This window comes from Mirounga angustirostris, unplaced genomic scaffold (assembly GCF_029215605.1).
Source record: "Mirounga angustirostris isolate CCGP_5_RB_7025 unplaced genomic scaffold, mMirAng1.0.hap1 SCAF_17, whole genome shotgun sequence".
NCBI classification, from domain to species: Eukaryota; Metazoa; Chordata; class Mammalia; order Carnivora; family Phocidae; genus Mirounga; species Mirounga angustirostris.
This window is the reverse complement of record NW_026991725.1, coordinates 34,147,732-34,175,721: the sequence shown is the minus strand read 5'-3', so window position 1 is coordinate 34,175,721 and position 27,990 is coordinate 34,147,732. Positions and strand designations below refer to the sequence as shown.

General features: G+C 42.6%; 2 protein-coding genes across 2 annotated transcripts in view; one reads left to right on the top strand and one right to left on the bottom strand.

Annotated features, from left to right (window-relative positions):
* MAP2K6 (mitogen-activated protein kinase kinase 6) overlaps window positions 1-20,686 on the bottom strand; it is a 116,198-nt gene extending 95,512 nt beyond the window's left edge. Inside the window, exon 1 of the mRNA XM_045888561.3 lies at window positions 20,375-20,686. Within this exon, the coding sequence (XP_045744517.1) occupies window positions 20,375-20,390 (16 nt within the window). The 5' untranslated portion in view covers window positions 20,391-20,686. The remainder of the gene's footprint in view (window positions 1-20,374) is intronic.
* A 93-nt stretch (window positions 20,687-20,779) lies between these two features.
* Window positions 20,780-27,990, top strand: part of ABCA5 (ATP binding cassette subfamily A member 5) — a 129,677-nt gene continuing 122,466 nt past the window's right edge. Inside the window, exon 1 of the mRNA XM_064582435.1 lies at window positions 20,780-21,108. The gene's annotated coding sequence lies outside the window, so the exon portion shown is untranslated. The remainder of the gene's footprint in view (window positions 21,109-27,990) is intronic.

Sequence of the window (27,990 nt, the reverse complement as noted above, 5' to 3'; positions counted from 1 at the left end):
ATGAGATAATGCTTGTAAAAGAGCTTAGCAAGGGGCCTCACTTGAAATGAAACCAAAACAATGCACAGAAAATACTACATCCAAGAAGACGCAGGTGACACAGTTAACTCACAGCTAAGCCAGGATCAGAACCCAAGTACCTATCTACTCAATTCAATACCTTTTCCAGTCCCACAGCCATTGGTAGACTTGGGCTTTACAAGAAGTCAGATACTCATGACGACATGATTCACTACTAAAAAAGTCCCCTGTCCCCATCCCAGAGACTTCACCATTAGAAATTTATTATTTTCTTTGAAGCTGCTTCCCACTTGAACAATGCAAATTCCCCTGGATGAGTTTTTAATTTAAGTTCTATTACGTAGACTGAGATGTAACTTATTACTCACTTCTTTTTTTTTTTTTAAAGATTTTATTTATTTATTTGACAGAAAAATAGACAGAAGAGCACAAGCAGAGGGAGTGGCAGAGGGAGAGGGAGAAGCAGGCTCTGCACTGAGCAGGGAACCCGATGCGGAACTCGATCCCAGGACCCTGAGATCATGACCTGAGCCGAAGGCAGACGCTTAACCATCTGAGCCACCCAGGCGCCCTATTACTCACTTCCTAAGTGGTTCTCCAGACACCAGATTTTGATGGGAAATAGAAAAGAGGAAAAAACGTAATATATCCATACAATGGAATGCTACTCAGCCATAGAAAGGAATAAAGTGCTTATTCGTGCCACAATATGGATGAACTTTGGAAACATGATGCTGAGTAAAAGAAGGCAAATACAAAAGGCTCTATAGTGTATGATTCCATTCATAGGAAATATCTGGAAGAGGCAAATCCATAGAAACAGAAGTAGCTTAGTGGTTGCCAGGGGCTGGGGTGTGGGGGGCCTGCTTTCCATCTGTGGAGATAAAAATGTTCTGGAACTAGATAGCGGTGATGGTTGCGCAACCTTGTGACTACCAAAAAACACAGAACTGTATACTTTAAAACTATTTAAATGGTGAGTTTTATGCTATGTGTATTTTACCACAATAAAAAACAGATACACATGAGGATTCTACAGGTGTGATGAGAAGTTCTCAGTTGAGAAGTGAATCCACCAAAGGCCATCTTAGTTCACTTTCCATGTTTGCGTAAGGCTCAGCTGGCACACGGCTAATAAATAATTTATTCAAACACTACTTGTTAGAGCACCTACTATGTGCCAGGCACTGAGCCAGGGCTCTGCGAATAAAACAGTACACAGGATAGAAGTGTTTCTTCCCATTTTTTCCCAATCTATAATGAACCAGAGCAAAAATCCCCATCGAGTCATTTTTACAAAAATAAATGAGAAATATTTGTTGTGGAGTCATTATCATAAAACTAAAAACATATGATAGCACTGCTTCATTCATTCTCGCTTCAAAACTGCCTAATTACTAACATATCCAACAGTGAGGAAAAGGAATCAAATGTTCTTTGGTTCCAGAGAACCAAAGACCTGGGCTCTCAGAGCGGGTGGGGTTGGAGTGGCAGAAGCTCCAGGGGAAAGGGGATGGAATGTAGATGAGATCTGTTAATTTGCAAACTTGTTATCTTTCCAAAGCTAAATCTCCACAGAGGACAGAGAAGTGAGACAGCTGTTCACTTCTTTTAAAGTGTTGTTTGTAGTCGAACAATCGAACACTGATGGCAGCCCATCTATTTTATTCTTTCAAATCAATTCCAAATGATTGGAATATATTCTTTATTTTTTTCAAACTTTTAGGAACATTGGATCCAAACCAACCCATAAAGCTGATTCTGTCCTTTTTGTGAAGACTTCATAAACTTACTGGATCGTATAGCCTCGCATTTACAACTATTACACAAAGAACAAGGTTCTTCTGCCATCTCCATTATTTACCTTTTATTCTTAGCAGAGTGAAAACAGATAAATGCATTTTGGAGAACAAACATGTGTCCACTTACACGTAAACTCAGGTTACTATTAAAGTACAGGTTTAAGTAGTTAATTTCTTCCAAACTTCTACCCAAAACAACAAAAGCGTGGATGGTTTTCCAGAGCCCAACAGGAATGGAGGGAAGGTAAAAATGTTTGAAATACTTCATCTGCTGGCATTCGCCCATCTTCATTTTATGCTTCTGTATTTGCACCGTATCTCTGTATTCTCCCCATGGTTCAGCCTTAAGGCATCCTCCCAATCAGGTATTTCTTGAAAACAACAGAACGTACTGACCATTCAGTTACAAGGAGAGGAAACTGAGGCTCAAGCAAGTTAGATGAGGTAGATGAGATCACAAATCCAACCAAAAATATAGATAAGCAGTTAATTTTTTTTTCTCTGATGTGTTGCTAAGTTTGTTGCTAAGAACTATACAAGGCCATGGATACACAACTTGGGAAATTCTAAGCTAAAAAAGAAAAGTTTAGGGGCGCCTGGCTGGCTCAGTCGGTTAAGCATCTGCCTTGGGCTCAGGTCATGATCCCGGGGTCCTGGAATTGAGCCCCACGTGGTGCTCCCTGCTCAGTAGGGAGTCTGCTTCTCCCTCTGACCCTCCCCCCATTCCTGTGGCTCATGCTCTCGGGCTCTCTCTCTCAAATAAATAAATAAAATCTTTCTTTAAAAAGCTGAAAATAACACAAAAATAATAGGAACTGCTTATGAAATGTGGAGAGAGCACCTCAGGTTTGGTTTTGCCTTCCATCACCACCTGGGTGCTCCCTCCCGCACTTTTGTAAGACTCTGGAACCAGGGAATATTCCTCTGCTTCACAGATTAAGACTGACTTCCAAAGCCCGGGCAGTTGGAATCTCGAACTCTAGAACACATAGGTTGGGATTTCTGCTCCGGAAAACCTCCAGAACAGCAGGCCCTCATATGTGAGCAGCACGCACTTGACCTGATGGAGGAAGCAATGGAGGGGGAAGGCAAGCTCCTGGGGTCGTGACAGGCAGGAAAGTCAAGTTAGTTAGCTAAAAAACAAAACAGCAGGGTGGGAGACATGCCCAGATGAATAAAAACTCCATCATCAGACCTCAAGGCATGCCCTGTAGAACAAAGCCAAGTGCAAGTTGACGATATGCCAACAAAATGTCATGATGAGTTGAGTCATCAAATGGTAAAGAAAACCACTAATACTAAATCAACCCGGGCAAACTCTCTTCCCTATAAAGGTTAATGTCTTTTCTTTTTCTAACTGATAAAGAAAGTTCGTCCTAGATTTGACAAAGGAAAGCTCTTCTATGCTAATTTGGCTCTCCATTTCATACCGAGCTTGGAATATTAACAAAACCTGTTGCTAAGGGACATAGATGCATAGTTGAGTCTAAAATACCAAAATTAGGGGTGCCTGGGTGGCTCAGTCGTTAAGCGTCTGCCTTCGGCTCAGGTCATGATCCCAGGGTCCTGGGATTGAGCCCCATGTCAGGCTCCCTGCTCGGCGGGAAGCCTGCTTCTCCCTCTCCCACTCCCCTTGCTTGTGTTCCCTCTCTCTCTGTCTCTCTCTCTCTCTCTCTGTCAAATAAATAAAATCTTTAAAAAATAAAATAAAATACAAAATTATATGAATCTAGCTGCTGGAAGAAACCCTTTCTCAGTAGTGCTTGGTACTCGGTATGGGAGTCAGGCAACGAAAAACGAATGCCTTCTGATTGGCAAGGCCTTCCATACCTCGGCCCCTGCCTATTTCTCCCACATCATCTCTCCCTGCTGTGTGAGATGACCCCCTACCTTCCAACCACACAGAGCTTCTGGATTTCACCTCACCCTGCCCCACAGACCAGAGCTGCATCCACTTTGTCTCCCCACCCCAATCTCCGACCCTCCCGTTCACTTTGCAAGATCTAAGCAGATAATCACCTTTCCTTTGAGCTATCATGAAATCACAAATGTGGGTCCACACATCTGTTCCCCATTAGAATTTGAGCTTCTTGCAAGTAGGAAGCGTCTCTTTACACACTTCCTGGTGCCTCGGCCATGAACCACACAGAGAAGCATCTAATAAATGTTCGGAGAATGAATAAATGGATGAATGGCTGCATGCATGATTGAACAAGACCCATTCAATCATCGGATGCCCCACTGAATAAACAGAGGTCCTGATTTCCACTGTGCCTGATGCTCTTGTTTATTTTTTATCTTTAAGCCTCAGGGGTTAGTTTCTGTCTTTATAGGAAGAGTATAAGGGCTCCCCAGAGAGTCAAAGGTTGACTCTGCATCAGGATGCACCTGGGATGCTAACAGCAGTCCAAGTGTGGGTGTCGGAGATCTGTCTTCCAGATCTACTTTGCTTTCACCTTGACCTTTTCAGTTACTCAAGCTTGCTGGGCCATAGTCGCTTCATCTATACAATGAGGTGTTCAACCTAGATGATTTCTGAGATCCTTGCTAGATGCAGCCTTCCATGATTGGAAACTCTTTCCATCTTGCCAGGTATCTATTGCCCAAACTCTCTGTCCCACATACTCGGGCAACTGTCACAGCACCAGAAAACGAATCCTGTATTTATCACTTAGCCAATAGAGAGAGCACCAGCGTACCTTTTCTGTGTTGTTCTTTCAGTTCAAGGGCACAGACTCTGTTCACCGGACAGTATTACTGCTCCTCATTAAGGCAACCGACCACAGAACAGATGACGGGCCGCGTAGAGGGTCTGAGTCCCTTCCACTCACAGAGACTATGAGAGACTCTGAGGAGACGCAGCTCCTTCCTCATTAACCAAGTTCCTTATTATTAATAGTAGGCAAACTTTTTTTTTTTAAAGATTTTATTTATTTATTTGACAGAGAGAGACAGCGAGAGCAGGAACACAAGCAGGGGGAGTGGGAGAGGGAGAAGCGGGCTTCCCGACGAGCAGGGACCCCGATGTGGGACTCAATCCCAGGACCCTGGGATCATGACCTGAGCCGAAGGCAGACGCTTAACGACTGAGCCACCCAGGCGCCCAATAGTAGGCAAACTTATAATGACTTGTTACTAAAAGAATGATTCAAACTCCAGAGGTCACAAATACGGTCAAAGCTTCGCTCGCGTTAAAGCCATATTCATTGTTTTCATTTTCTCCTGGATTTCCTTCCCACGTGCTTATTAAGTCCATCCATTTTTCTGTCTCACTCAGGCCCCCTACTCAGATGACCCGTGCTTACAGCACTGCTGAGTAGCAGTGGGCCGTGTGCTGACTCCTCAGGCCCCCAGAGATGGACACCTGACTCAGGGCCAGCCAATCCAGCAGATACTCTTCATTACAGTTATTATTTTTCCTTTGCAAGATAGAGAATTTGATCTCAGACCAGAGACTGTAACTAGCCAAACAATGGTGGGTACCGAAACTACAGTCATATAGATACAGGGCTAATAGCTCTTTCGAACTATGTGCAGAGAGGCACCCCCGTGGCTCAGTCAGGTGAGCGGCCGACTCTTGATGTCAGCTCAGGTCTTGATCTGAAGGTCATGAGTTCAAGTCCTGTCCAGCATGGAGCCTACTTAAAAATATAAAATTAAAAAATAATAAACTACATGCCTATTGATGAGTCTGCAGGGCAAAACAGAAAAGACCCTCCAAGAAAAACAGAATAAGGGCCCCTTCAAAGGGAGAGCAAGCAGAGAGAGAGTCAGAAAATGAATTTCTTAGTTCCTACCAGGCTCAGTTATACCTCCTACAAGTGGATTCAATGAAACTGTCCTGGATAAAAACACTTTGACTTGAGGTAAAATAAAATACAAAGACACAAACACCTACATATATGTGTAATCACTCTACGTATCTATATCCATTCTTCCTGGGCCAGAAGTGTCTTCCCATTAACATTATTGCTCTGTCTCCATAACCTATTACATATCAGGTAGGTATCTGTAACTGAAGCTATTCCTTTATTATTATGTAGTAGGGTGTTTCTATTTTTTGCTATTTTGCCATGGCAGTTACATAGTGAAAAAACATGAACTTTGGAATTTAAATGAACTAGATTCAAATCCCAGCTCTGCAAGCCCCTAACTCTCTGATCTTAGGCAGGTTATTAATTCCGCGTTCCAATTCCCTCCTTTGTAAAATGGGGGTACTTTTACCTTGCTCTCAGGTTTTTATGAAAATTAGAGCTAATAAGTAAAGTGCTTATCACAAAGCCTTGCACATAGTAGGCACTCCAAAATCACTAGTTATTACAGGATAGATTCTCGAAACAGAAATGCTGGATCAAAGGGAAGAAAAATCCTACCAGTCTCTTGACATCTGCCCAAAGGCTTCAGCGAACACTGAGTCTCTCCATCCCCCTGACATATTTTGAGGACAGAAGATCACACAAGCTTTTCCCCTCCACCCCACCCACCCCGCACTTAACGTTTCTGCTTCCCAGCTTTGCCTTAGAATTGGATGCCTAGGACTCGGGGCTGCTGTCTCCCCTAAGACCACGCTCACCTCCGAACCTGAGACAGAAAACCAGTAGCCGGCTTCAGTCTATAAACCAAGGAGCCTGACAATCCAGCTGATTCACTATTTCCTGTTTTCCTCTGACTCTGTTGGTCCCACTTGGAGCTGCGTGCAGGTACTCAACGTGGAGATCAGTCTGGGCTCGTTTCAAACAAGCCCCAAACTAGTTTCTGCTGCTCTTTTCCCGCATCTCCTTCTACACCCAGCTCCACAGGCTTCCTGTGAGTGCATCACGCAATAGCCAGGTGAACCAAGACTCCCTCCAAAGCTGCAAGAAACAGGTGAGGTGCGTACTCATTTCTCATGTGCAGGGCTCATATGGGAGGGAAAGCACAGACAGTCCTGCCTGAATTCTGCACCCTGGCTGTTTGGACCCTTTGACTCTCCGATCCCTGTTTTCCAACGGATCTCCCTCCCTGTTTATTATTTCTTTCTTCCCTTTTCACGTTGACTCATCGAATACTTGACTTTCTGCCTCGCTTCTGCTGCCCACCTGCCCTTTTGCCGTTTGGATTGCCTGTCCCAGGACCACCCACCGAGCTCTGAGGGACACTTTCCCTTCCTGCAGCTTTTTTCTGAGGTGCCCACCTGCCCCCCACCCACCCATACTTGAAGCATGCCACCATCAACACCCTAGCTGGGCAACAGAGGATGGACTGTCTGTTCTAAGCTGGGAAAGTTCCTTCCCACTGACCTTACCCCCAACCACCCCACCTCTCGCAATATGCCCTGACAATTTCATCCCATACTGTGCCCTCTCACTCAAGCTGGATCCTAGTATTTTCATACGTGATTTTATGCTAAACATACTCCAACCACATTAAGAAAATAAAGCTATTAACTCTAGTAAGTATACATAGAGTTGAAAAGACCTTTTGTTAATAACCAATATTTAAGAGCGCCTGGGTGGCACAGTGGGGTAAGCGTCAGACTCTTGATTTCAGTTCAGGTCATGAGCTCAGAGTCGTGAGATCGAGCCCCGAGTCGGGCTCTACACTGGGCGTGGAGCCTGCTTAAGTTTCTCTCTCCCTCTGCCCCTCCCTCTGCCCTGCTTGCAGGCTCACTCTCGCTCTTAAAAAAGAAAAAAATCAATTTTTAAGAGCTTGGTAACACTCAAGTAGAACTTTTTTGTTGTTTAAAGGCTTACAGGCCTTTTCTAAAAATAAGCTTTGCCTCGTTACAGATCCTTGGTTCTTACTCACTCCCATTCCCTCTTAAGCTTTGTTTCATTAGGCCTAGAACCACGTGTTACAAAGGGAAGGATACCCTCTTCCCCCAACCTCTAAGCAAGCACACCACCTCTGTGTCTACCCATGAAAGCCGCCTGTGACAACCACTGAAAGCATTTAGTAGATCTCATTGCCTCCAAACATGAGTTAAGTTTTGGAAATCAATACAGCAACAGCGTGTGTGTGTGTGTGTGTGTGTGTTTTCCAATTTAACACCCCCGAATTTAGAAGCAGCCAGTCTGTCATTAACAATAGAAAATCAGAAGGAAGAGCAGGTAGTCTGCTCGCAGACCAGATGGCAAGCCTCTTGTTGTACTTGCTTTCCTCCTGAGAAGAACCACACTTAAAATTCCATTATTACCAATTTAAGGTCCTCCCCCTACCGACTGCTTTCTTCATCTTCCCAGGTCAAGTTAGACCATTTACGTTCCTTGGTATCCCAGCTGCAGCTTGTACCAGAAATCCTGTGCGCATCACACAGAGCAGCATTCGCGTGCTGCCATGTTTACCTTCCCATGTTATGGGTTGAACTGTGTCCCCCTAAAATTGTTATGTTGAAGTCTTAACCCCCCAGTACCTCAGAAAATACCTTATTGGAAATAGGGCCATCACATACATCATCAGTTAAGATGAGGTCACATGGGATTAAGGGGGGCCCTAATCCAATACGACCAGTGTCATCATAAAAAGGGGACATTTAGACACATGCGCCCGCACAGGGAGAACACCACGCGAACTTCGTGAAGGCAAAGGTCAGCGTGGTGATGCATCTACATGCCTACAAGGAATGTCAAAGATTGTCGGCAAACCACCAGGAGCTAGAAGAAAAGCATGAAATGGATTCTCCCTCCCAGCCCTCAGAAGGAACAACCTGGCCACCACCATGATCTCAGACTTCTGGCCTCCACAGCTGTGAGACAATAAATTCCTATTGTGTGAGCCACCCAATTTGTGTTTTGTTTTTTTTTTTTTAAGATTTTTTTTTTTTTTTAATTTGAGAGAGAGAGAATGAGAGACAGAGAGCATGAGAGGGAGGAGGGTCAGAGGGAGAAGCAGACTCCCTGCCGAGCAGGGAGCCCGATGCGGGACTCAATCCCGGGACTCCAGGATCATGACCTGAGCTAAAGGCAGTCGCTCAACCAACTGAGCCACCCAGGCGCCCCTGTGTTTTTTATTCAACTAAAAAATATATGGTCCTCTGCACCCCCAGCTCTCCTGACCATCCGCCACCACCCCCTACCTAACCAATGCTGACTCTCTTGTCCTTAGCCAGATCACACCAGGAAAAAAAAAAAAAAGATTGAAATTTGGGATGGGAAAAAGTTATTCTAACCGTAATGTATCAGGAGCTCTCGATCTCCTTCTTAAAGCAACTCCAGAATTAAATCTGCATCTCTTTCCTACTTTACCTATAAAAATGGAAGCTCAATCAGGATCAAAGCCCCAAGCAAGAGGACCTGGCAAGCACTCAAATGAGATGATATAGCTGGCAGGTCCTACCTACCTAGCTGGGTCATACATGCTCTTTAACCACACAGCAAGGTAAGGCAAAAACTGCCCTGTGTCTTTCCTGACTCTGAATGGGGGTGAGTCGGCCCACCCACCTCACCCACTCTACTGACCCTGTGCTGAATGAAGTCACTGAGGAGAAAGCAGGTGACTAAGGACTGGTTACACTGAGAAAGAGCCTACTGTGAGCTCCAGAGCCATAGGTCACTGTGTTTTTTAAACCAAGATAATGAAAGACTAGTTAATTTAACCTATCAATTGTTTCCATATATTTATCTTTTAAATGGAATTTTTCTGAAATCAAAAATACCCACACACAAAATTTATGAACTCTCTTGCCAGTACCCAATATCCTGCTAGAAAGAATAACTTCAGTAAAACAAAGAACCTTCTGGAACACCTCCCATAAGGGAAGTAAAATCCAGGAATGCACTGAACAGTTTTCCTCTCTAACTGACTTCTGATGATTCTAGAAAAAGGAAAAGCACTAAGAAATGGAAAAGGCAGGTTGGCAGGTTATAAAAAATGAAAATTACAGCTGTGGCCATGCTCTGGAAAATATTCCCTGACTTAGCTAGACGTTGATTATTGAACCAACAGCTTGCTTATATAATTACAGTGTGCCTATAAACCCAGGTGATATGATATACTTGTTTAACTATTAACCTCTGGATTTCCTGGAGTTTCCACAATCCAAAAAAAAAAAAAAAACAACCTCTAAAAGCATGAGAGAGGATATATTCCACTTATTAACTTATTATGATCATAAGTAATAACAACAGTATATAGCTTGGTAAGAAAAACAGGAATTCTTAGAAAACACAAGCGAGGTCTTTTAAGCTTCAGATACTCTGCTTGGACATCTGTTTTTTATCCTTCCAAGGAATTGTGGTGCCTACATGAACATTCTCTTGGTGCCCCTGGATACTTGAAGTCAAGGTTCCTTCTCCATCCCGACTTTGGATCTCGGGCACAATTTCCTCATCAACTCTGAAATTCAGGTTGACACTTGCACACTCATGGTAAAAATTTTCCCTGAGCTCCTTCTCATCCCTTGGACGCACCCACTCACAGTATCTCTCCTGGACATAGCTAGGATGCTAGCTTCTATTCTACACATTTCTGTGCTTTTCTTACCTCCTACTAGACTATAAGTTTCTTAAGGCTAGACAGAAGGGAAGAGGGGAGCAAATTTATGTTCATAGTGAGCCTGCGATAACAAAACGCCTCAAACCCAGCAGTGTGCCCAATAAATATTTGTTGAATAAATGATGCCAAGCACTGGCCAAAACACATGACGTACAAAACCTTGCCTAATTTTCATAACAATCCTGTGAATGAGTGTCAGTCTCTCCATGTAGCTGGTAGGGAAATCAAAGCTAGAGGGTAAATAGATTTTTCAAGGCTCATAGCGATAAGCAGAAGAGCAGAGCACAATGCACCCCTGTCTAGTTCCACAAGCTCAATGTCTTAAAGGTAACCATCGATCCCAACTTTACTGGTTGAATTAGTCTGGACAAACCCCTTACTCAAGTTCTCTCTTTAGGTATGTTCATAGTCTCTGGGATTATGTTTTTCAAATGGCAATGGAGTTTGGGGCACAAGAAGGAGTAAAGAAAGTGGGGAGAAAATGCTTATAAAGATTTCAAATAGCACAGAGAGCCTGTCTCTGCACCTTCATTCTAAAATAATTCCCATATTCTTTACCATTCTGTTCCCACTGGTTCTTCAGATTCTAGCCTTACCCTTATCTCCAACTCATTCGTCCCATGTGGGATTGGAGCAAGGAGAATCTAGGAAGGGAATAAATAACTCGTCCCTCAACATCTAGACCATCTATTCCCATGGCTTCCACATGGGATCCTGGGAATCAACTGAAACATAGGTATGACTGTCCTGCTTTGGCTGGAGAGAGAGTCGAGAGAGAGAATTCATCCATCACTTCCCCAGCTGCCTCCTCCACCACAAAAAGAGAGAATTCTAGTTCCTTCCACACCATCCAGTACAAAAGGAAAGCAGTGGATATGTAGGTCCACTCACAATTTCAAGGAAATAACACCTGTTACATTTACACAGAAATAACCAGGAATACAGGAAATCGCTAAACCACAAAGGGGTTAGAGTATGCCTCTTCTTAGGTATGGTGCCAAATTGGTCATGTTCTTACTACTGATTTAAAAATTTTTTTAACTTAGATGTGCAGGGAAACACATGAAGTTTGGATCTGCTTAGTTACAGCCCATAAGACAGCTAATGGAATCAATATTCATTACTGATGTTTAACATTAACTTCCTGTCTGTACAGTATCTATCAGTAGACCAGTTGTAACCAGCTTCCTTCTACCGATGGGTACTTTGTACTTGGAATTCAACCTTAACGCTCAGAATGAGTCAGACTTGCTATCCCATGACAACAGAGGCTTAAAGGAACACGTCAAAAGGAACCTCTATATAGGTAGCCACAGGCCAGCCCCTCCTAATAACCATACCCAGCCCCGGTGTAGACAAATTCACATGGAATCTACTCATGTTTTCTATCAACAACCATGTCTTCTGGGTAATGGGTTCATAAATGTCTTATGGGGAAACAATTCAAGTAGAGTAGCCAGGAGCTCAGGTTCTAGGGTCAGACAGACCTTGATTAAAGCCACGGCTCTGCCACTGTCAACGTTCCATCAAAGGCAAGTTCCTTGACCTTTCTAGCCTCAGTTTGCTGATATACAAAATGGGGCATCACCTCACCAGGCTCTAGGAAGGGGAGAATGAGATAATTCACATATAGAAAGAATCTGCAGCCTTGCTACCATCTAGGAGAGTAGGAATTGTAGCACTCCCCTGTATATGACTTAAACTTAACTCATTCTGGATATGGTGAGCAAATCTGGGCTCATCCTACTGAAGCTACTCTGTCTCCATGTAGCTTCCATCCCACCTCTATCCTCCCTTCATTTGCAGACCATTTCCCAGGACTCTCCTTCCTAAATACACACAATACCCACAGTTTAAGTGACTCTGTAAGCAAAAGGATACTCATTCCCCAAACAAAATCGTCCACCCAGGGGTGGGGAGGTTAATGTGATCCACCAGCTCTAACCTTCACAGGAGATGAAAAACGAAAAGCTATCTAGGTAAGATGGAGGCTATCTTACTATGGAGGGAAGCTTCCAACTTCTCTCCACACAAAAGAAATGATGGACCCTCTGGGCTGGCTCATGATCATGATCAACAAAGCCAGGCCACGATGGTAGTGAGAAATTGTTTTTACTTTATTTGCTTCTTCAACAAAATGTGAGATAGGAAGGGACAAGGGGAAGAATGAATGAACAGCTTCTCAGTGGGAGGGGAAATAAAGAAAAGAAATCTAAAGCAAACAGGAAGAGCACAGCTGAGGGGAAAGGACCCCAGGATGGGCTGCCGGAGACCAGTAGCTGAGTTCGGCGGAAATGAGCAATGGTCTACAAATCTCATAACCAGGAGAAGCACCACTCAGACATTTCCTGTGGGCTGGGCCCCAGAGGTAGCTGGTGGAGTAGTTGTCCAGGTTAACAACTTCCAATTAAAGCCAAAGAGGAATGTAATATGGAAGCCCCATCATGAAAAGATTCCATTACCTGATTGAATAAAGTCATAAAGGGCAAGGTCAGCAAACGTTTTTTTGAAAAAGGCCAAACAGTAACTATTTTTGGCTTTGTGGGGCATAATGTCTCCATCACTACTATTCAACTCTACCATTGTCGGGGTTAAAGCAGCCCCGGACAACATATAAATGCATGTGCACCTCTGTGTCTTAATAAAACTTTATTTGTAGGCACTGACTTTGAATTTTATATGATTTTCATGTGTCATGAAATATTACTCTTTTGGGTTGTTTTTCCCATTTTAGCTCATGGGCTATCCTTAAGCACAGGTGAGGCTATAGTTTGCAATTTCCCTGATAATGAGCATGGGCCCTGTGGTCAGACAGGCCTGCCTTTGCATCCTGCCTTTGCCGTTTACTGCTTATCCAGCCACAGGCAAGTTAACTCACCTGAGCCTCAGTTTCCCTATTTGTAAATTAACAATAATAGTATCTATCCCCATAGGATTTATGTGAAGTTCAAAAGCGTAACACATGAAGTTCAAAAGCATAACACATCCCATAGTATAAGTGATGAGGACGAGGATGAGGATGAGGATGATGATAGCATGGGGTGTTGGGGTGTGGGCTTAGATCAACATCCAGACCTACAGCTAATGGTCTGTAAAAAAAAAAAAAAAAGTTGATCCCAATCCAACTATCCAACTTAAGGAGGAATAGAGAGACTAGAATATAAAACAGACAATGGGCTATCTAGCAAGGGTCTATTTAATGCTTCAACTCACAACTGAGTTGACTCCATTACGATGCTTTGATAGACGTCATGTGACTAGGTTATAACCTGAATATCCTGTCAATGCAGAAAGAGGAGTTTTATGGGCTGCATACCAAACTGTATGGACCAGCTGAGGAAAGGAAGACCCTATGAGGAGACAGGGCGAAAGGGGGGCAGCACTGACAGCGGCGGTAGGCTAGGAGGATGTGGGGAATTGTCGCATTTGGGGGTTATCCGTGCAGAGTTCCCTGTTTTGTCGTTGAGCCACCAGCTGTTGAAAACTTTCAGATTATCTCGGACAACCCTTCAGAGGCTCAAGTGCTGAGGGAACTTACAAACAGCTCCTGAAACCATCACGGGATGGAGGAATTCACTCCAGTCCTGTCCCATTGGCTTCTTTAGACAACTCATCTTAGTTCCGCATATTTTTAAAAGAAAAAGTTAGCCAAGGATCAGGCCACCTCTAAATCTGTCTAGAGGATGAAGGTAGGAGAAATGACACTGCTTTAGCCATCTAAATTGCCACTTATGCTATTCTTAAAACTTCCAAATAATGAAGCAAAGATCTAATGGGAATATTAATGGAAACAGGGCAGCAGAGGAAGAAAATTACCTTATAATTTAATTACCCCAAACCTTTGATGAAATGTGGAGGGAAGTGATAGAGACCCCCCTGATTAAAAATACTTTAACTGTCAGACATGTATTGAGCACTTCTTATTTATAAGCACAATGTTAAAAGAGGTGGGGATGCAAAGTTGTACGAGAAGAGATGTTAGCTACCCAGCAGGGGCTTTTGGAGATCGTCCATAAAAGGCAAATAACAATTACAGTGGTTAAAACGCGCAGCTGTATAAGTGTAAGCGCTGGGAATTAAAATGAGAGTATTTGCAAAATATCCCCTGGCAGAGAACTGGGGAGAAGCCCCACCACCATGATTCATGGATCACCATCTCTTGGGTACAGAAAAAGAATCCCTGCTGTTTGGCCTGTCAGCCCCCTTTTCCAGCATGCTCCCCTCAAAAACAAACTAAACAAAAAAGTGTGAAATATGCTAAAGATTCTGGGGAAAAAAAAAAAGCTCTATAAATGTGGATTACTAGTGTTTGTGTGTGGTTTAGTGAAAAGAGCTTTGGGACAGAGAATCAGGGGACTTAAGTTCCACCTCTGGCTCTTTCTACAGGCAAACTGCTTTCTTGAAAAGCTTCAGTTTATTCATTTGTAAAATGAGCTGATTGGACTATAAGACTCCTTTCCTGGGCGCCTGGGTGGCTCAGTCGGTTAAGCGACTGCCTTCGGCTCAGGTCATGATCCTGGAGTCCCGGGATCGAGTCCCGCATCAGGCTCCCTGCTCGGCGGGGAGCCTGCTTCTCCCTCTGACCCTCCTCCCTCTCATGCTCTCTGTCTCAAATAAATAAAAAATTAAAAAAAAAAAAAAGACTCCTTTCCTAGCTCTAAATTCTATCACTGAATATCAGGATGCATAAATAAGCACATTCACTAAAGAAGGCTATGATAAAAGACGTTGTGAATGACATCTAATTTGGGAGGTCATCAAGCCTTAATTCTTCTAACAAATCTCATAAACTAAACCACCTTTTATGATGCACAAGATTGCACATGAGGCTAAAAAAAAAAAAAGGCAATTTTTCTGCAACAGTGCATAGAACACAGCCAGGTGCTATGTAAGAATTATTTATGAAACTAAAGAAAAGCTACTTTTGCCTGTAGAGATTAACTGAAAATGCAGAAATGTCCAGAAGTTAGTTATTTCCCAGACTGGAATTTTAATCAGATCATTACACTTTTTTCTTATTATTTTCATATGGATCTGGACAGCTATATAAAGTATAACAAAATGAATTTATGAAATCTGTGATGTTTATTTAAGACATTTGGGTTAAAATTAAAATTAGAACTCTCCAGGGAACTAAACAGTTGAGACACATAGGACCCAACTCTCAAACCATGATTACCTAAGCTTTGCAATTTTGGAATGTTCTGTCCTAACTCCGGAAATAATTTGATCCCCAAATTAAAATTTCAAGACACATTTTATGAGAAAAAAACTCAAACACATAAAACACAAATGTCAAAAAAAAAGGGGGGGAAATTCAACTTCTTTTTTTTTTTACTAAAAAATGCAAATGACAGTAAAGTATTAAGATCTTTGATCAAATTGGCAAAGGTTTTTTTTCACATTATGAGACCTAGGATGAAAAAAAGTAGCCATAGCCTTTCTGGAGAGCAATTTATTTGGCAATATTTACCGTGATGCTTAAACCCGAGAACGGGCACTCCCAAACACTGATGGGAATAAGAATTTGTGTTAGGTCTCTGGAGGGCAATCTGGCACTATGTCCATGCCCTCTGACCTAACACTTCCATTTCTAGGAATTCACATTTTAAGGACATAATTGGGCAAATGCACAAAGACGTATGTCCGTGATACTCCTTGCAACGTTGCTTAGAGCTGTAAAAAAATGGAACTATGTGAAAGTCCAACTGGAGATTAATTAAGCAGCTACATCCTTACAAATTAAAATAAGCAACTATTTAAAAGAATGGGATACCTGACTGTGTGTGAATAGGGAAAGATGCCCAAGATACATGGCGAAGTATAAAAGAGGTTGGAAGTATCATACATAGCATGCAAAAGAGCACCCATGGATACATATGTGTTGTTATATGTGTATACAGATGCAAGGAGATGTTTACCGAAAAGCTACCAGTAATTAGCTCTGGATGGTGTGACTTGGAGTGATTTTAATTTTCTTATTAGGAAATTCTCTTTGGCTTGAATTTTGTTTTCAAAGAGCGTATATCATTTTTATAATAAGAAGAAAGCTATTTTTAAAAGGTGGAACAGAAAAGGACAGTGGGGAAGAATTTGATATCCAGAACCTGGGACTTCCCCTAAGGCCACAGTATTCAGTCACAGTAACATACGAGCTGGTCTGATCCTCATGGTAACTTCATAATATTCAAAGCTAATAAATATGAAGGTTCTGTTGAAGTAAATCAAATAGAACTGAAATATTATGAATGTAGAAATATATTCACTCAGGGGGCACCTGGGTGGCTCAGGCGATTAAGCGTCAGACTCTTGGTTTCAATTCAGGTCATGATCTCAGGGTCATGAGATCAAGTCCCAACTCGACTCTGCACTGGGCGTGGAGCCTGCTTCAGATTCTCTCTGTCCCTCTGTCCCTCCTCCACTACCCCGCTCAAAAAAAAAAAAAAAAAATATATATATATATATACACACATATATATATTCACTTGGAAATATTTCACAGTATATTCGTAAGTGAAACAAAAGGTAACTAAATAGACATGAGTTCTATACACACTTTAGATTTATTCATACACATATACAGGAAGTATTAAAAAAAAAGTCCAAAAGGATATATGCCAAAATGTATAGTGTGGTCACTAGTGATTCTTATTTTCCTTTTCTTTGTTTTCAAATGTTTCTATAATGAACAAGTGCTATGTATGTACTTTTTTCTTTGGTTCTAAAAATATTCCTTATAGATCTTTCAGATTTTAAAATACTAGAAAGTAGTCCCAATGAGATAAATCTCAGCCCTTTTTAACTCCAGCATTAAATGGACCACCAAGAGAGCCCCTCAGAGCCCCAGCAGCTGACACGCAGCTGAATGAAGTGCTGAATGCCACACCACCACAAAACAAGCTCGGGGGAAACCCAAGGTACCTATTCTGATTTTGTGTCCTGAGATGTACGGGGTTATAAAACATCCTGGCTCAGATTACAGGCTAAGCATGACAAGTCTGTCTGGTACAACCTAACAAAGGAATTTACACAGAATGAGAAATTTACACATTTCATTTCCCAGGGTGGAATGAATTACAGAGGAAAAGAGCCCCTAGGAGTGCCTGCCCCACTCCTACATGCTTCTGAATTATGCCTTCCATGCATTTCCCCCAACACGATTTACCCAGTACTGACTGGCTTAAACTAAGGGAAGCTAATATTTTTAAAAGGTGAAAAGAGGGAGAAGGGAGAGAGAGTGCCTTTCTTACAAAGTCAAACTTCTGTATTTTCAGGTACAGAAGTGGGAGATGCCAGACCTCCCCACCTCCCTCTCTCCCTTCCTCCCTCAAATCATCATGGCTAATAACAATAGTTTTTTCTCTCCGGGGTAATGTAGATGACACATTTTTCCTGTAGCTTGTCTTCCTGTAATGTGCAGGAATTCCTGCACTTTCTGGGTGCCCTTCCTGTTAACTTACATTTCAGATTTCCTCAAAGGCATTCTACCACTTTAATATTTGAAAAATGTCAGCTCAACCCCAGACAGCTAATATAAACAAGCTGAAAAGCATACCACCTAAAGTTACAACTGTGGAAAACAAAATTTCTTTTTAAGAAATTCTTTCTCGGAATCTCACCGTTGGTAAGGCTGGAAAGAAGCAGCCCCGTCCTTCCAGCTCCCAGGGAGTCTGTAATTCTTTTGCCTCTGCTCTGCCTTAAATTAGAGGTCTGGGAGACCGAATTATAGTGATCTAGAAAGTTCATAAAGGTCCTCTGAATTGAACATGTGGTTAAATTCTTCAATACTATGAGGTTGTGTCCACCTTTCACTTTTGCCTCCCATTCCATTTGGTTATAGTATTACAAAGCACTTTGGTACTGCGAAAAATGTCTTGGCCACTTGAGAATACGTAGCCGAATTAGGCCAATTCCACACTTAACGTCCAGGCCAAGGCTCCCATGCCATATCTGAAATGATCATCCACTTCCTTCTATCGCTAATTTTCCTTTTGGACAGACACCTCACATTGGCACCAGATTTGCCTTCCAAAGAGGACCCAATTAAGAAAACCATTTGGCTAACTGGGAACTGATTTGAAGAACCACCAGCAGCTGATCTACAGTGGGCACCCTCCTAATGCAAGTGTGCCATGCTGGTACCTTCTAGTTTCCCAACTCAGAAACTTGCTCTAGTACAACAGAGCTACCTTCAGAGTGAGAGAAAAAAAAAGTAGAAAAGGAACCTGATTTACTTTAGACCCTAAGGTCCAAAGATAAGATCACTATAAAATCATCTTCTTCACGAAACCTTCTTATCTTCCAGAGAGATCACTGCCATCTCTAAACTCCCAACTGGGCCATTTCTTTTCACTATCCATGCAATTATCTTGTATCATAATGATTTGCACACATGCTTTCTAAATGGTAAGTTCCTTGAAGGAAACACATACATTTTAAATATTTTGTGTGTGTGTGTGTATAGATAGATAGATAGATAGATAGATATCACACATACACATACGTGAAGACATACATATACATACACATACATATTCATACATCTATTAAACTGAACTGAATAAATGAGTGTATACCAAATACAAAGTAACTAGATGCCAGCTCTTTAATGCATCAAAGCCCAGAATGCCCATTCTAAGCTGTTAAGTCTCCGCTCAGTTAGGAGATTGTAGGTTTCCTCTTTCCTAAGGAACATCTGTACTTCATAATGCCAATTCCTAGGTTCTTCAGCACTCTGAGATTTCCAGATTTCCATTCGCCCCTAATGGTCAAGGAAAACGCTGCCCTACTTCGAACTCTCGAGAACATATATCACTTCCTTCTTGGTCTGAGATGTGGTTCCCATCAGGCAGAATTAAAAAGTGGTTCAACAAAATACCAAAAAAATGGCAGAAGGCTTATGAGACACTTTAATTTCACTAGATCTTCCCCATGCATGTAGTGTCCCTCGTAGCCTTACTCACCTATATCTAACTCACCTCTTCCCTCCATACATTCTCATATGGCATATGCTTTCTCTATAGTGAAGGATTTGTTCTGAAACAAGCAGTGACTTAGGGTCCTAGAGGCACCTGACAGCAACCCCTCAGCTCTCTGATGCCATGTCAGGAATTTTTTTAATCCCCTCCCCAGTATGACATTAAGCCTGCAAAATACAACTGTATAAAAAATTTTTTTTAAGAAAAAGGAAAAAAATTTAAAAACAACCATAACCCTGAATTTCTGACCTATTATAGCTGTCTAAATACACGTAATTACACACTTAAAAAGATTTCATTATGATTTTCAGCGAAACGGTGCATTCCCCCCATGTTGGTGTAATGCTTAAAAGTACAGTTTTCTCCCTATATTTTCCCTCGAGATGCAAAGCACCTCCCAAAAGGGGAGACATAAAACATCTATGTCCTCACTGCTGCTTCTAAATACTGTGAGCCAATAAGCAATTGGTGTACAGTGTAAAATCTCAAAAGAGAAAGACTTCTCGTCTGCTCTTTCTGTAATATGTTATTATTCACACTTCACCTTTACTTCCTTTAAAAATCAAAAGTTGCTTAATGTTCAAAGCGGTATCAATGGAAATGTAGCTAAAAACGGACACCGCAACGGTTTATTCCCAAAGGAATATAAGATTACATTAATTTCCTACTAGTTTAACTCAACTTTTACCTTTCATCGTCACCTACAGACTTTTAAAAAGTTTGTATTCCTGTTGCACATAAAATTACTTATAATGTGTGTGCATACTAAAGAATTTTACAATTATATAAAGCACTGCACATTTAGACGCTACCAACCTGCTCTATCTCTCCTGACTGTGCAAAAGGCAAAAAGAGCTCAGTAATCCTAGCAGAAGAATGCAAATAACGTCAATGCACAGCTGAACTGCAAGCCCTGCCTTACAGGAACTCTCTGTGTCTGCAAAAAAAAAAAAAAAGACACATACTAAACAGGAAATGCAACTGAGCTGTGGAAAACCTCAAACTTAAAAATGCAATCGCTAGGCGAAAATTGCATCCATGCATTCATAAATGCATGCACAACCCTTTGCATTTTTGCAAGTAATGCAAACAGGCTCTTACCTTTCGACTGAGACATTTTCCCCTTTCCTTTGATGGGGGAGGGGAGCACAAAAGACTTTGCCTTGCTTCTCTTCTGTAGCTAGTTTTGCAACAAAGATGCAAGCTGCAGGCGTGCAATCTTCATGCAAGTGGAGTTTCTCTTGACCGATGCAGCAGATGGACTTTCAGGGAATCAAGATGGAAATGCACACCTTGCAAAACAGACTGGAAAGTGATTTTTTCCCCCAGTTGCAACGTTAGGGAAGGCTGTGCTGCAGCTACATGATGGGCCAGGGCTGGCAGCTAAAAGCTCCAAACTTGGAACTGAGTATCTTAGTGCGCAGACGTCCTTCCTGCGAAGGGCGCGGGGGCCGCTGGGTAATGTAGTTCCGAGCAGAGTCCACGGGGCTCTGATTTAAGGAAACGCGGTCGCTTGGGTCGCTGAGCGAGATGACTGGGTGCGCCCAGATAAACAAGTCAGACACGCAGTCGGTAGTAAGTGATGGGGCCAAAAACGGCAGGGCCAAGGCGAGGGAGCATTTTTTGTTACCGAAAAGCCCTGAAGCAACAGTTGAAGAACATTAGGTTAGCTGAAAAGCATTTGGCTCTCTGAGAAGGTCGGCTTGGGTGTTTCGTGTTTGCCGCGCAGCACCTGTTGTAGTAACCCTGCCTGTAGACGTTTTACCCCCCACGCCTCCATTTTTAAAAACATTTTTCTCGCTTGGACAATTGGTTGGTGACTTGGCTGGCTAGAGGTAAGATTACCTTTGCAAATGAATAGAAGATGCGAAGTTTTTAGGCAGAAATGATCCAGGTGGATGACTGTCAAGGAACCTGAAATTCATTACTGGGGGCTGGGGGAGGGGCAGTTCTCATTTCTTGAAGGGTTCAAGAGGAAGTTCGCTTTTTATGTGTCAAAGCTAACTTTATCAAAGTTACAATGTGTAGATGCTTTTTCTCACCTGCTGGGGGAGGAAAGCCCCCGGTCTAAGGGAGAAAGTAGGTGGTAATCTTAAATTACACGAACCAGAGATCTTGAATTTATTCAGCTAAATTAACAGTATTTGTTGAACTCCTGGGATGGGCCAGGCACCTTTCTGGGGTGTTGGGTCATCCATTTGTCGTGTATTGCCCATGGCTAGGGGATGGGCAGCAACATGGTAGACAGAGCCACCCCCTTCACAAGGAAGCCAGAGATGCACAGAACGATTCCATGCAAGCAAAGAAGCTGAGTGAGGGGGCGTGGGCTGAAATGAGCTCAGACTTCTACCTCACTGAGTAGACCAGGCTCAGAAATGTGCTTTCAAGGGAGAGTGGGAGAAATGGAGGGTTTCAGGCTGCCGAGGTGTGAACCAAGCACAGTAAAGAAATGAGGACAAGCCTCTTCAGGAGACAGTAAGGATACTATGTTGCCTTGTATACAAAAGCGGGGGTGGACAGAACCCCAGGTGAGGACTGTACTGGGTGGTAAAGGCCGACTAGAGGTTTGGACTTTATTCCGCAGGTACTTGGGAGGTGGTGAAAGGCTTTTGAGGGGCGTAAGTGAATCAAGGCATTGTTTTAAGAAGGTAAATTTGCCTCCACAATTGTGGTTGAGTCGAAACTGGGAGAGTCTAGAGATAGGTCGGGTCAGTAGTGGAAAATAAAAAGAGGCACTTTGAAAGAGGATTCAGCCAGATTTGATGACTGCTAATGAAAACTATGGCCGTTTTGTTTGGAATTCTAGGAAACCAGGGCCTTCTGACTAATGGATGCATTGGAGGGAGGAAGACCACCATGTTTAAGCTAGAAGTCACCAAATCAGCTCTTAAAACAAATACGCAGTAAGGGATGGAACGAACATTAATTTACCTAAGTTGATCTCCTGTCCTGGCATTATTGAAAATTAATCATAAGGTCACCCCGGGCTCATATTAGCTTCTGTCCGTAAGACCAAAGGGTCTCTGTCCCAGGAACCACAGAATCGGGGATGTACTAGCTCACTTTCTTTCACTGTCCTTCTAGACAAATCCTTGCTGTCCCTTCCTGTCCTGGCACACACAGCCTCGGCACATCTTGGAACTGGCATTTTTGTTTTCGAAGTCTCATTTAACCAAGAGGCACGTGAGGGCAGAGATCCCTGTCCGTGCATCCCGTTCACCTCTGCAAATATTCACAGAGCACCTGCTAAGTGCCAGGCTCTGGGGTGGCCACTGGTGCATGTTGCTGCTGTCATTTGTGCTGGTGCTTTCTCTTCGTGGCATGCGGAGTTCATCGCTGGCAAACGGATCGTGTCCCAAAAATCCATCTGTAATGCATATTCCCATAGAAACGATATGTTCCACCGCCAGTGCCCACATTCACTCACATACCCGTACCCAAAACACCTTTGACCCACACATTGGCTGAGCCGCACGTTTAAAAATACCAAAACTGGGGCGGCTGGCTGGCTCCGTTGGCAGAGCATGCGGCTCTCGATCTTGGGGTCGTGAGTTCAAGCCCAAGGTTGGGCGTGGCGCTCACTTAAAAAGATAAATAAAAATAGCAAAATTTATCATTTTTTCGTTAATGGGAAAAATGTGTTTTGAATTTCCACGGGGAACGCAACCTCCCTTGGAAGTCTTAGGTTCCAGAAGAAAAAGTTCTTGCCTTGGTGGCCAACAATTTCCTCCTCCCATGGTCTTGGGTGGCAGGAGAAGCTATACCTCTGTACTGTCGTGGGCCTTGCCTCTTCTTGCCAGGATAGGAATCCCTCCCATGGTGGTGTAAGGAACTGGAAGCAAAATCTGGCATGTTGTTCCTTTATTAGACAGTACATCAGGGGTTTATCTTGAGGTGGCCTGGGTTCTTGCTTCAAATCCCCCATCTTGGGGCGCCTGGGTGGCTCAGATGGTTAAGCATCTGCCTTCGGCTCAGGTCATGATCCCAGGGTCCTGGGATCGAGTCCCGCATCGGGCTCCCTGCTCCACGGGAAGCCTGCTTCTCCCTCTGCCTCTCTCTCTCTCTCTGTCTCTCACGAATAAATAAATAAATCTTAAAAAAAAAAAAAAAATCCCCCATCTTGAAAATGTTCTATGCTTTAGATCTTTCTAAAATGCAAATGTGATGTATTCCCCCCACCACCACCACCCAAACCCAGCTTATAGTGAACATCAAGACAATGGCAAACTCCTTGGCATGGCGTAATTGGCTTCTTGAGACCTGTCCCCTGCTGACCCTCCAGCTTCATTTCTCACCCTGTGTTGATGCTATAACCAGAAGCCAGGGTTCCCTCTTCTTTCCTTAGGTATGCTGATCCCTCTACCTGGCAAGCCTTTTCCATTCTTGGCCAAGCTCGTTCTGATTTGTGCTTTAAGAGCTAGCTTAGCTGTCATTTCCTTTTGGCAGCCTTCTGTGACCCATCACCCTGTGAGCACCCTCAGTGTGAATTAGGTGCATTCTCTAATTCTGTAGCTCCCCGCATACACCTCTTTCTTGATACTCATCATAGGGCTGACAGGTGTTCATTTTCCTTTTTGTCTCCTCCAGGAGCCTGAACTACTGGAGATCAGAGACTTATCTCTGCATTCCCAATACCCTGTATCTAGCATAGAATAGATCCTCAAATGCATACTGAAATAATGAATGCAATAAATCGGCAAGGGACTTGTGACCATGGACAGCCTGGAATAACAAGATTCCAATGAGAGTAACACCTGCAGGGGAAATTAGAACACCTGGGCAAAGCCCTATGCTGTCAGGTTAGAGGTGTGATTCGTGAAAGGATGACCTTAGGTTAAGTCAGACTGGCTCTGAAAGAATTATTCTAGAAGTATATGCAAGGTGTCTCAACCTGGGGTGATTTTGCCCCACCCCCACCCCACCCAGGGACATTGGGCAACGTCTGGAGACATTTTTGGTTGTCACAACCGGGACGATGGAAGTGGTGACACTGGCATCTAGAGGGTAGAGATCAAGGATGCTGATGATCGTACTGCAAGGCACAGGAAGCCTCCCACAACCAAGAATTACCTGGTCCAGCGGCACCTGGGTGGCTCAGTCCATTAAGCGTCTGCCTTCGGCTCAGGTCATGGTCTCAGGGTCCTGGGCTCAAGCCCCACATTAGGCTCCCCACTCATGGGGAGTCTGCTTCTCCCTTTCCCTCTCCCTCTCTCGCACTCCCTCTCAAATAAAAAAATAAAATCTTAAAAAAAAAAAAGAATTATCTAGTCCAAATGTCATTAGGGGTGAGTGAGAAATGGTGGTACATAGTGACACCTTGAGAAGTTACTGACATTCTATTTTTAAGTTAATTTAAAGCTAATGAGATTCAGTAAGTGTAAATTTTGATGTGAAGAACACACTAGAATCTAAGAGATGTGGGTTCTAGTCCTGGCTGCAGAAAGAGTTAGCAGTGGCTCCTAAGGCAAGTCACTTTACCTTTGTGGACCTCTTTTTGTTCCACTAAAATAAGGAGGGCTAGACTAAATTCCAGTTCTAATATCCCATAGCTCTAAAACCAGCTCAGTGTCTGATTAAAACCACCAAAGATTTAAAGGAAGAGAGGTGTGATCACGTATTCTACTTTTTACATTGGAATTAAGGGTTCCTGATCCCCTGTTCCTGCAGGCCAACTAATGACTGTTGTAACAATAACCCTTACGAGATGAGACAAGAAATATTCAAATTACAGTTTGAAATATTGCCTTCTAGATAGCAGTACTCATCTGTACGTGACATTTATGAATGTTTTCCAACAATGTCTACTAGATGTCAGAAACATGGGAAAGAAGGTGCCAGAGTTAAAGCTAAGACTTCAGCTCTGAATATCTACTTTCCTAGATTCTAGAAAATTATAGTATAAATAGGTATGTTATGCGGAGAAACATGGCAGGTTGGTTTAAGGAACTGGATGATGAGTTGCAAGTGTACAATAGCTTTAAGCACAAATTTTGTTTTCACTGCATTAATATATCACAATGAATTATGATTGTTGGTAGAAATTTTAGAAATTCCAAGGTAGATTCAGCTTAGCTTCCAGTGCCCTCCCCAATAGCTGTCATTTCCTGACAGCTATACCTGTTCCGCCTTCTTCCATTCATATACTCTAGGATTCCTTTGTTTAAGCGAACTGGTCAAAACAGGATTATTTATCCTACTGAGATAGGAATTTATATGTCACCATTTCTGTATGTTAACTCACGCCATTCTATGTCTTTGCCTTATTCTGGCCCCAACCCAAGTCTTCATTTTTCTAAAGTCTACCCTTCATTCAAGGTTCAAGGTCACCTCTTCTATGAAGTTGTCCTTGATCACATCCCTCTGTCTTAAAAGACATCGTCGCCTTTAAATTCTGATGGCATCTGTTAGCTTTTATGGGCCATGTATCTAATACTGTCTTGCAGTAAATATTACTTAAGTACAGATCTTACCTCTTCTGTGAAATCTTTCATTCTCTGCACATTCCTAACTTACTCCCTTGGGCAGACCTTACTTGTCTATATTTGGCCCTTGTTCTAAGCTTGGGCAGGGGCAGTTTCATCTTCATCATGTTGCCCCAAGTCAAATATATGTCATGCATATAATATGTGCTCAGCTAATACTCGTTTATCTGATGTATGGATGGGATTTATTACATACTGAATGCATTCACCTAACATGGGTTGGTTAGCTTATCTTAGCATTTTATTGAAATTGAAACAAATGCCAGCATAGGGATTTATTAGGAAGAAGAATTTTTATTTAATTATGATATATAATTATCAAAAATATATATTACAGAGGGGTCCAGGGTGATTGATACATGCATTAGGGACCTGAAAGGCACATATCAAACATTTTTTAAATTACAGAGCGCTGGGCCGCCTGGGTGGCTCAGTTGGTAAAGTGTACAGCTCTTGATTTTGGCTCAGGTCATGATCTCAGGGTTGCAAGATGGAGCCCCACATCGGGCTCTGTGCTCAGCACGGAGTCTGCTTGGGGATTCTCTCTCGCCCTCTCCCTCTGCCCCTCCCCCCACCATGCTCGCAAATAAATCAATCAATCAATCTAAAAAAATAGAGAGAGAGCTGGGAGAATTTCTTTACAAGAGGTGTTGTCAAATTATGGCCCATGCTCCAAATTCACTGCGCCTGCTGTTTCTGTAAATAAAGTTTTACTGGAACACACTTACGCCCAGTCACTTACGTATTGCCCGTGGGTGCTTTTGAACTACAGCAGAGTTGCAATAGAGACTAACCAGCCTGCAAAACCTACAATACTTACTTTCTGGCCCTTAACTGCATGAGTGTGTAGACCCTGCTTTACAAATTGGTCTTGACTGCTTGTTCCTATAAACCCCGGTTACTAATTAATGCATTTCCAAAGGTGTTCGGTTTTCTCTACAGTCACCCTGTGCTTGAACTGTTTCTAGTACGAAAGTCTTAACTCCACAGTTATATTGTAAAGCCCTTGAGAATACTCATGAATACCCTGGAGAGCTTATAGAGCACAGCAAGGGGGCACAGAGTGAGCCTGTTCTAAGTATTTCTTGACAGACTGATTAAATCGAGCATTTCCTCTAAGAACCATGACTCTTGTAACATAAGAAAAAATTAGCTCTCAGTTTTCCTTGAGTATCTCTGCCTTTCCATCTATTTTCCTTTTCCTACGTATCTCTCAGGATGTTCAAATCCCAGATGTTTAAATACTAGGTCTATGTACGAAAGAAGGATTAAGAAAAATCAGAATATAAAATACAGGCAGTGCCAGCTATAAAACATTACGTCTCACAAATCTTTTTTGTCCCGGGAGCCCAAAAGAACAGAGGGAGGCACCCTGGTTTATTATACCCCATTTTAAAAAGTAATAGACCCTCGTTAAGACCTACACTTACGACAAGCATGGCATGGGTTAAGAAAATGGAAAAAGTATGATCTCTGTTCTGAGAAACTTAAAATCCTGTGGGTAACATTAGTAACATTTTTATAATATTTCAAGGTTTACAGGCTCTCTCCACATCCACCATGTATCGTTTTATCCTTACAGTGACGCTGAAGTGGGTTGTCCCTAAATCCCGGTTTATCATCATCTCATGTTGTTGCTTTACTTAGACAAGATGGAAGAACATGTGATTTAAAACTGTCTGGTTGCAGATGTAGAAACTGGTCTTCTGATCCCTAGTCCCTTACTTCAGCTATCCAGTCTCGTCGTAAGCTAAGTAACTTTTAGTCAGTGCCCTAGAAATTGTACCTTTTTCAGGTTAAGAGTCATTCGGTAACATTTTGCTTCGTTTTGTATTAGTTATTCATGGGACAAGCTCAGCTCAGGACTCCTACAAGTCCACAGTAGATCTGTGTATCTCCTTTACACTCTGTACCTTAGCCAACGCACTGTGACAATTCAGTAAATCCTGTACTATTTGAGGTTGAGTTAGAAACACTGATACAGGACAGTGTTGTGCCCTTCAGGGCTCCTTGATCTGTTTACACTGATATTAATAGATGGTTCTGGGCTTCGGTCACAGACCCGAATAATTCCAGTCGTACTGACCTGCTACACTTCATTAAAAACTATAAAATATTCTGGGAAGTATTTTAGGTAAGCGATATATGCAAGTTACAGAAAAAGTTCAACAGTTCACAGAATATTAAGAAGCTGTCTGAACTATACAGTGCTATAGAAATAATTATGGAGAGTCA